We start from the raw sequence: 10,442 nt of genomic DNA on the forward strand, positions 1-10,442 counted from the left end.
CCCACTCAAACATGCAGACCAAAGATATGATCAACAGGGGTAAAAATCGAGTGAAATTCTATGATGGAGAAAGACATGTGAAGGGTGAAGCTTTGGTGTTGAGAGTGACCCATGTAATGGATGGTAGGATGTGCTGTATACCTTTCGGAAAAGCCACACTGTTCGAGGAAGTCCCTTTAGGAAGACTTATAGTTTCGTCACTCAGTCTTGGCCCATGTGCTCCCCCACACCTACTACAGTCATCGTGTGCATCAAACTTATGAGGCCTCACGGTGTCTACCCTGTTTATTCTAAGCGATCCAGGTCTAAAAAAGAATGATGAAGCGCTATTGTTAAACGAGGCATAGCCAATAAGCTAGGAGTGGGATGAGTGTGGCGTGGTGAGAATTATCAGTGAGTCTCAGGAGTCTTAGAGGTGGGTGGGGATTCCCTATTTGACATTTGGAATATGGGCATGCCACACTGAAGGCAAAGTATCCCTATAAGAGGCAATATTTTGTCTTTATTGATATCAGTATTCCACAATCAATGACCATAAAAAGTCTACCACTATAAATCACTCTGAAGTACTAATCTTGTTATATTGCACATACAACTGCTGTAGACACAAAAATAAATGCAGTAATGTTTATTAAAATCAAGCACTTATCTAGTGCTTCTTCCCTGAAGCTCCTCTGAAGAGGCTGGTGATGGCTCGAGAGAGGGCCCGAAACACCCTAACCACGAAGGGGCATTTACGGGATTGGGGATTCTGTGCAGTAGGTGCAGGTATCAGGTCCTCCATGGGTGGGAAGGCAGAAGGAACCTCTGGAACCAAAAGTGTGCAAAGCTGTCATCAAGGCAAAGGGTGGCTACTTTGAAGATTCTCAAATACGCATATATTCTGATTTGTTTAACACTTTTTTGGTTACTACATGAATCTATATGTGTTATTCTACTATGTAGAAAACAGTAAAAATAAAGAAAAACCCTTGACTGAGTAGGTGTATCCAAACTTTTGACTGATACTGTATCTTTGTTCACTCATGCCAAAGTCGTAACAAACTGGTCACATGGTGATTAATTACAATTACATAATCAATGCTTATTACTCACTCAGTGACATATCACTGAAACGTTTTGTTGGCAGCGCTTCCAGTTCAGGGTGCTTCTTGGATTGTCCTTTTCTCTTGAACACCTGTTGACAAAATATATCCTGACATTAGAGCCCTCACAAAATCTCATACGCCCACTAGCTGTGGGATAATTAAATCCCAGCCCTAACTTAGAGGCAATTCCCAAACACAAAGCTCCCTACCTTGATCCTGATCTTCGGGATGTTAGGCATTTTGAAAAGGAAACGCCACTTCTTGCTATTCTTTTCACCTCCAGCAGAGCGAGGCATCACCTCAGCGTTGCCATCAGATGGGTTAAGGCTCCTCGTGGGGAATTCATCTGGTTGGACTAACCTGGAAACTAATTCTGGGAGAAGTAGAGACGATACATTTGGCACAGTTGAAGTCAGTAAACTTTACATCATAAGAAACAATCTATTGAGCACGTTACAAAAGATTATTCTACAGAGTTAAAATGGCAATTTAACTTACCATCCTCTGACTTCACTGTGGGCTTGGACTCATCAGTCAGGGTGTCCATCACTGTGTTGGTCATTATCTTAGTGACCTGATCCATCGTCTGCCTTACTCCAGTGGAAAAGGACGACACATCTAAGCACTGCCCCAGGAGAGCCCTAACAGAATTTTCGGCAAAGCTGTAGGCGAGCTCAGAGGCATCATTCCTTGACAGCTTTTTCAGGGCTGGCTTTGGCAATGCCGGTTCAGAGAAGCTCCTGTGGCCAGCCATGGATTGAAGTTGCCGGCTTATTGTGATCTCCTGAATGAGACCATGGACCTTTGTGATGAGGTCGTCTGACACACCTTGAATGGTTTCAATGGAGACGAGCCTCTCAAGGTTTTCCTCTGCTGAAGTCTTCTTTGATTCGTCCTTCACCAGCGTTTCCATTATAGTTTGTACTATAATGTTGGTGTCAGACATGGATGTTGGTATCACGCATGATGGTTGACACACAAGCTTTGCAGGGGAAGAATCCTGGTTCCTCTCATGAGTAGAAAAGTATTTTGTCAAGGATTGCTTAGACAGTGACTCTGGCACATCTACTGTGATCAAGCTGTGGGACGCCGTCCCCTTTATCTCATCTGCAGTCAACTGGTCAAGGCTCTCAAGAAGAGAGTCCAACATGTCAGTTGTCTTCTGTCCAACAGATGAATTATCTGAGGCAGCCACTCTGCACTTGATCACATTTAGGATCTGGCTGAGGGTGGTCTTAGCAGATTTGGTGAAGCTATGCTTAGTGACTGCCACTGTTGAGTCTTGGAGAGCCAAAAGTGGTTGGCAACTTTCACTCAAGAGAGAAAAAGCTCCTCTCAAACTGTGATCACTCAACACTGACATGCTCTTGGTGGGTGTCAATGTGAAGGTGTCAAAGTCTTGATTTTCTGTTGATGTGCCACCCCGAGACGCAAGGGATTTAGACCTTTCTATCTTGGCTAAACTGTCTTTTGTCAACAACTTCACACTCCTGACAGATTGAGGTCGCTCCGGGTCATGAGCAGTGTCAGAGGACTCAAAGTATCCATGTTTCTCCACAGGCATGGAATCCACCACATCTTTGGTTTTGGAGGCAGGCACTGAGGACATGGAGAAGAAGACCTTCAGCCTATCCCGCACTTGGTAGTAGATGTTGTGAGCCGCATCCAGGAACTTGTCAAAAACTATTTTAGGTATGAGGTGGGACTCTGTATCCATGGGCTCTCTCTCTAGGTCTTCCACAATAATGTTCACAATGTCTGAGGTGGCTGCAAAGAGATGTTGTGAATAGGTAGCAGGCATATTCAGCTCCAAATGGTTGGCTTTGCGAGCATAGAAAACAATTGCAGCTCCAAGGATAGCCTCACTCACGATCTGGTTGGCCTTTGTGTAGAACTCCACACTTAGGATACTCCTGATGGAAATATTAGAGGTTCTGCTGCTGCTGACTGCACTTTGTGGCTGTGTGAGCGAGGAAATCTCACCTGAAATGGGGAGGTCCTCCAACTTTGAGATGAGAGCATCCAACTTCTGGCTGAACTCCAAGAACACATTTAATGTCCTCCCTCCAACGGAAGAAGAACAGTCTTCCTTAGAAGCCTCAACCTTCAGAACTGAGGCCACCTGTTTGATGACCTCTTTAGTGCATGTGTTGAGGGTTAGCTGGTTGTCTGAGATATCACTCAGAGACCTGAAGGGCATACCAGAGCTGTTAATACTGGTCTTTTGCACAGGAGATACCTCCACACAGGCCTCAGTTAGGAGTGGTCCAGTTGGAGAGGGCTTGCTATTCAGAGGGACATCTTTTTCCTCAGTGAGATGGTGTAAACTGAACCACTTATTTAGTTTGTCCAGCGCATTGGTGTACAGGTTTTGTGAACTTGTATGTACTTCAACCCAGAACTTTTTGCGACCAGATTTTGTGGCTGCTGAGACCTTATTTGCCTCAAATGCCTCATGCAAGTCTCCTAATACGCCATCAAAAAGATCAACCGATGCCGCTGCAATACTTTCAGGGGAAATATGGGCAGATAAGATTTCCTCTAATCTATTAGTGTCGGTCGAAGGGGTTTCGTTCAGATTGGCAAATGTCACATCTGCCTCCTTAAGGCCCTGAATGATGTGAGAAACATCTATGTCCTCAAGACTCTGTGACAGAGAAGATACCAGGTCTCTGGCAGCAAGGTTACCCTGGGAGCCGGCCTCTGTGGCTGGGTTGAGACTCATCTCAATCTCAAGCTCAGTTTTAATTGCTTGGCAGGCAGTTGCTACAGCAACCGCTGAGTGAGAGCACAAGAACTTCAAGTCAGAGTCTGAGATGGGCAAAGATGGTGAGTCGTGAGTCATGGATATGGCCTTCAGACTGCTCTCGGATGCAAAGGACTGAAGTTTTACGGAGACTTGTCTGACCATCTCCCCAGCAACACCGCTGATGTCTATTGATGAGCTGGAGCCGGTGCACTGTGGCCTTAAAAGTGTTTGGCTGTCCGAAAGTCCAAGATTATAAAGAACATCACCAAACACAACATCCACAACATTAGTCGACAATGCTGTAATTCTGTTGCTAGACAGGAACTTAGCTGGATGCACGTCATCTGAGGTGAGAGTCCAATCACAAAGGGATTCTTTGGATGAGCACTTGGACAGGCTCTGGATTGTTGGAGTTGCTGATATGCAGCTTTCATTGGTAGACTCGCCATAGAGTTGTGACATTTTAATTTGGACGGCTTTCACGATCTTGCCCTTGGAGATATTCATCAAGTGGTCACTGATGGACTGCCTGGAGGACTGTCTACTTGCAGATCTTTGAACTACCATGCTTTGAATTTCAGCAGAAACTGCAGTAAGGAAGTAACTCAAAGGGGTGGTCCGTTCCTGCTCAGTTCTTCCGTTGTCTTTAGTCCTGAGGATACTATTGATGACGGTGACTATTACCTGTCCAGCCAGAGGACCCAATATGGCTTCCATCTCCCCCGCTAATTCAAGTGGAGACTTGTTGGACTGGCGACTGCTGGACTTGCGGCCGTGTGCAATATGCTCCATTGCGTGGGCATACATTGATGCAGTTGCCATGCTCAGCATCTCTTGAGCAAACTGAATGCTTGCTGAGTTGCTGCCATGACCTTCAGTTCCCTGACTACAACCCACATTTAGCATTAGCTGAGCTAGCCTGGAGTTGATGATTTTCATCACCATCTCCACAATTTCCATTACCAATCTGGTGTCTGTGGAGACGATGATGGGCATGAGCTTCCTCTGCCTACTTCGGCTGGATGGCAGTACAATCTCACTTAGCGACCTGCATGCTCCACTGTGGACCATTTGATTGAAAACACAGCTCTGAGACAGGCCAAACACAGACCTGAGTGGCTCTGAGCAGGGTCTGTCCCTCATCTCTCTATTGCCCCCCTCAGGTGTTGAGAGATATGTGACCTCTCCACGGATCAAGTCTTTATCATCCTCTTCACTCAGCAAAGAGGTCATGGACCTAGAGAATGCACACAACAGAGACATAGTAACAAAAATGTCCATAGCGTTTTGGACTCAACCTCATTATTATTACTAATCAAAAGAAGTAAACCAATAAACATTTTTGAGATTTTGTGTTCCATCTAAGCAGTATCTCTCATTATGTGGGGCTGGTTACTGGTACACATGGTGGGGGATATGGGAATAATGTGTGAGGGTAGAACTTCTTGGAGGGAAGTGGATAGTGGTGCTTACCGGTGACTGGAGGGGAAAGGTGTGGGTGTCGGTGTGCTCCAGGAAGTTTTAGAACTGGTGCTCCTGCTGGGGCCTTGAGTACAACTTAATCTCACAGTGCGGGAGAGAGAAGTTACTGCCTCCTCACTTCCTGATCCAGGAGAGCCTGGCAACTCAGTCAGCTCTATCTGCATGGTGAGGTCAAGGGCGGGAACCACAACTGTCGATTTGATCTTCTTCACCCATGTGACAATGTCCATGCACTTGGCAGTAAACTCATCTCTAGTTAACTGCAATGAACATATAGAGAAGTTAGACACTGTATCGATATAATGACTTAGAGCCATGTGATGACTCACCGTTTCACTAACCAAGCAGACAGGAACTGACTTTAACTCACCTTGGCACGCATATTCTCACTCAACAGATTCCAGTGGCTGAAAAGTAAATAAAAGATAACCTTTCTAATGGGGAACATATCTAGGAAGCCCAGTTGATCTGGGCATCTAAAATATGTATAATACAATCAAACAATCAAGGGGAGAATAGGAAATCCACAGAGCAACATACTTGTCAGTCATGTCCTGCACAAAGGTGGAGAGGTCTGGGGAGCTTCTTTGCAGCCTGACAAGGCTGTTCTGGGACGTTGCAGCCTGGGGGGCCGTGGGCGTGGTGGTGAAGGTCACATCAGTATCCTGGTGATGACAGGAAGTACAGTTAGGCTGGAATTCAATCAACTCTAGTACTCTCTCCTCCCAAACACACACACACACAATGCAACTAGTAGATTAGATTGAGAGATGACTACAGTCCTCACCTCCAGTTTCAGGTCTCCAGAGTTGAGTAGAGAAGTCTGGTGTGGCTCCTGTACATGGGATGGGTCGGGTGTCTCTAGATCAGCCTGCATCCCACTCTCTATTTCAGCCTCGAGTGACTGGGTTGTTTCAGCTGACATCAGATCAGCCTCCTGCATCTCTGCCTCCGGTTCAGCCGCTATTGACTGAGTTGGGCTGGCTATTTCTTGATCAGCAAAGAACTGGTCCAGACTCCCAGTATCAGGCTGATCTTTTTCATATCTGTGCAGAGGAAAATAATCTCTCTATGATCACTGGGACCTAGCCATAATGTATAGACCTTTGACCTATGTGTGAATGGATAATTTGTGTAAATTACTTACCTGACTTCATCCTGCATGTCATCAGCATTATTGATAGGGTCCTCAAGAGGCTGTGAGTCTAATATATATGAGGGTGAGGTCATCACTTTTGACCTCTGAAAGACATCAGAAAGTCATGTACATGCCTCACCTTTAGCCATCTCGTTGGTCACATCTTATCTATAGTGAAGGTGACCTATTGCAACTCTTTCACCAGAGAGGAAGAGGCAAAGCGAGGGTTTACTCCACCCAAAATTTGATCGCAAAAATAAGACCACGAAGTGAAGAATATTTGTATCAAATTCGGTCAACAAAAAATGTCATCTCTAACTTGCTGAGTGATGCTTATTTGATCGAATAGAAGTTTTGGAATGGTTAGGTTGTTCGGAATGCACTGATATAAGCGGACACTCGTGGCATTTCAGCAACTTTTGAAAATAATCTACTTTATATTGGAGTTGTGCCTGTTGTTCACACATGCATCTGGCCTGTCTTTGGCTAGAATGGTCGTACCTGATCTCACCCCCTCCCGCCTGCCATCCAGGACATGCATTTCCATTGTTATAGAGGCCACTCGACTATCTTGTCAATATAATTGATCATCTTTGCTTGCACCCAACCTAAGGGTCATAACCTTTGACCCCCTGAAGTCATTAGAAAGAAGGCCTACATGCTTCATCTAGCCTATCTTTACAGTAGCCTATGACTGGTCTATTACTTAAATGTTTTGGTCAATGACAGCCTATAGGCTACATTTTAACCCACATAAATTAATACAATTGGATGTTATTCTGCTGTAAAATCTGTACAATGCTTCTTCTCATTTACAATAACTACAGTATTGAATATAAAGTAACATACCTCAGACACTTTACTCTCCGTGTCTTTTCCTTGTAAAATAAGTGAATGCGCATCCAATGATTAACACTAGGTCGTCCAGTCAACAACGAAGATAAGAACGAGCCAACCAGTTTTTCTGTACAGTTTTAAACCTCATCAATTATGACGTAACAATGTTATGAGTATTTTACGCACTGGTAAACGCACCCCCGATTCAGGCCTACTCATTGAAAGTACTGAATCTTAATGGGGGTTGTAAGGCCCATGTTTTGGGCTTTTGCCGCAAATGTTGAGTGCGATGCAAAACAACATAAAAGGTGATACACTAAGTTACATACCATAATGTCGCAGTTGAGCTGGAACTATCGTCCTATAAGATCATGAGAGTTTTTGAATAAGATCGCAGGTACACTAGTATCTGCGCGTTAGAGGTATCGTCGTCATCTCTAACGCACGGGTACTGGGGCAGGTATAGTTACATCCCTGCTCTGATTACTCCTGTGCTTCAACCAGATATAAGGAGAACAGTCCAGTAAACTATAACTGCACAGTCAATACATATTACTAACAATCTATATTCACCCTATAATCTATAGTCATACCAAATCATTAACATCGGTTCAATCAACTCTGCCCAGCCTATATACAGGACTTCAATAAATAAGGGTGGTACATAAAAAAAAAAAAAAACATATTGCCCTCTTGTGGTTAGTTAAGGTAAGGAAGTGATCCCAGTCTTCAAAAGTTTCTGACACCAAACTCTCGCGAGGCTCGGTCCAGAAGTACCGCTATGAAATGAACACAATGGGCTGTCTGTTTTGATGGTTTAATGGATCTTTGAGGTTATTGACCGGGTTTTTAATCCATAACAGACAGTGGATAGTAAATCAAAAAATGTATTCGAATACTGGACTTTGTTTCAAAGCATTGTTCCAAAATAATTTAGCAAATACAACCTGATCATATAATCTGTATCAGGAGGAAAAGAGGAATGTTTGTTTAGTGGATTCCCAGCTACAAACCTGTTTAACAACATGCACTATATATAAAAAAAAAAGTATGCGGACACACCTTGAAATTAGTGGATTCAGCTATTTCAGGCACACACGTTGGTGACGGGTGTCTAAGGACACAGCCATGCAATCTCCATAAACAAACATTGGCAGTTGAATGGCCTTACTGAAGAGCTCAGTGACTTTCATTGTGGCACCGTCACAAGATACCACCTTTCCAACAGGTTAGTTCGTCAAATTTCTGCCACGCTAGAGCTGCCCCTGTCAACTGTAAGCACTGTTCTTGTGAAGTGGGATCATCTAGGAGCAACAATGGCTCAGCTGCGAAGTGGTAGGCCACACAAGCTCACAGAATGGGACCCTTGAGTGCTGAAGCATGTAGAGCGTAAAAATTGTCTGTCCTTGGTTGTAACAATAACTACCGAGTTCCAAACTGCCTCTGGAATCAATGTCAGCACAAAAACTGTTTCGTCGGGAGCTTCATGAAATGGGTTTCATGGCCGAGCAGGCGCATACAAGCCTAAGATCACAATGCGCAATGCCAAGCGTCGGCTGGAGTGGTGTAAAGCTCATCTGGCAGTCCGACGGGCGAGTCAGGATTTGGCAGATGCTAAGAGAACGCTACCTGCCTGAATGCATAGTGCCAACTGTAAAGTTAGGTGGAAGAGGAATAATGGTCTGGAACTGTTTTTCATGGTTTGGTCTAGGCCCATTAGTTCCAGTGAAGGGTAATCTTAACGCTACAGCATACAATGACATTCTAGACGATTCTGTGCTTCCAACTTTGTGGCAACAGTTTAGGGAATGCCCTTTCCTGTTTCAGCATGACAATGCCCCTGTGCACAAAGCGAGGTCCATACAGAAATGGTTTGTCGAGATCGGTGATGAAGAACTTGACTGGCCTGCACAGAGCCATGACCTCAACCCCATCGAACACCTTTGGGATGAATTGGAACGCCGACTGCAAGCCAGGCCTAATCGCCCACCATCAGTGCCCTACCTCACTAATGCTCTTGTGGCTGAATGGAAGCAAGTCCATACAGCAATGTTCCAACATCTAGTGGAAAGCCTTCCCAGAAGAGTGGAGGCTGTTATAGCAGCAAAGGGGGGACCAACTCCATATTAATGCCCATGATTTTGGAATGAGATTTTCGACGAGCAGGTGTCCACATACGTTTGATCATGTAGTGTACATTAGGCCTACATGTCACAAAGTATATGGCATACTGAAGGAGGCATACTTTCAGTGCCAGTTCTGTTTTGAAACCTTGTACGCCTACGCATGATGTTCATTTTGCAATCAACTACTTTGAAAAATCATGGAGAAAAATTCAAGAAATTCACAAAACATTAAGAGTATGATCATTTGTACTGTGACACATTTGATGTTAATTATTACCTCCTTTGATAATGAGAATTTGTGTTGTTCATTTCAGCAGACAGTTCAGAAGTCTCACTCTCAGTGTAGGGGAGATGTATGTTGTGAAGAAGAAACATAACATTCTAGAATGGTTGAGGAGGAATGACATCAACTGTGAACCGGTATGTGGATCAAATTGTCAGATACCCCTGGATTTCTCCTCCTCTCATGGCAGCAAAATGAACTGAATGAAATGTATTCAACTTAACAGTGTGAAACTGAATTAAACGTAGACAGTCACATGAGTAAGAGAGGTTTCCAAGTGTAAAGAACACAACCTTCATGATTGTTTGGAGTTCTTTGTTAATTATCTTTTCATATTGAAACAATCAGGACGTGTCACACATAGCACTGCTAGGTTCAGGAGGTGGACAAAGGGCTGCAGTGGCCATGCTCGGGTGTCTTCATCAGATGGGCATGGATGACCTGCTGGACTGCCTCCTGTATGTGTGTGTGGTGTCTGAGTCCACCTGGTAAGCACAGACAGATACCGTGTATTATTGTATAGTAAATATATAAATTAGAACACAAGTAAAGAGCAAGTAGGTTCATGGAAAGAAATCTTAAATATGTATTTAGCAGTAAGGAAAATGCATTGATTTTTACAGCACGTAATAACCAAAGATTCTCATTGTGTATTGCACTTACACACTCTCTCTCTCTCTCACACACACACACACACACACACACACACACACACACACACACACACACACACACACAC

The 10,442-nt window shown here is 44.2% G+C and overlaps 1 protein-coding gene across 4 annotated transcripts; it reads right to left on the reverse strand.

The window, feature by feature from the left end:
- Nucleotides 1-474: 474 nt before the first annotated feature.
- On the reverse strand, nucleotides 475-7,944 carry LOC115199670 (uncharacterized). Of its 4 annotated transcripts, XM_029761985.1 has the most exons (11): nucleotides 7,624-7,944; nucleotides 7,307-7,335; nucleotides 6,467-6,561; nucleotides 6,107-6,365; nucleotides 5,860-5,984; nucleotides 5,690-5,726; nucleotides 5,311-5,579; nucleotides 1,587-5,074; nucleotides 1,298-1,461; nucleotides 1,096-1,177; nucleotides 475-807 (listed from the first exon to the last, which is right to left on the reverse strand). In XM_029761985.1, the coding sequence occupies exons 3-11, from the start codon at nucleotides 6,547-6,549 to the stop codon at nucleotides 650-652; spliced, it is 4,665 nt and encodes a 1,554-aa protein (XP_029617845.1). In that variant the 5' UTR covers nucleotides 6,550-6,561; nucleotides 7,307-7,335; nucleotides 7,624-7,944; the 3' UTR covers nucleotides 475-649. The 4 variants fall into 4 exon arrangements, with proteins under 4 accessions (XP_029617845.1, XP_029617856.1, XP_029617838.1 ...); XM_029761996.1 differs by lacking the exon at nucleotides 7,307-7,335 and having other exon boundaries at nucleotides 6,467-6,524; XM_029761978.1 differs by lacking the exon at nucleotides 7,307-7,335.
- Nucleotides 7,945-10,442: the final 2,498 nt, after the last annotated feature.

The sequence above is a fragment of the Salmo trutta genome, chromosome 1, assembly GCF_901001165.1.
Source record: "Salmo trutta chromosome 1, fSalTru1.1, whole genome shotgun sequence".
NCBI lineage: Eukaryota > Metazoa > Chordata > Actinopteri > Salmoniformes > Salmonidae > Salmo > Salmo trutta.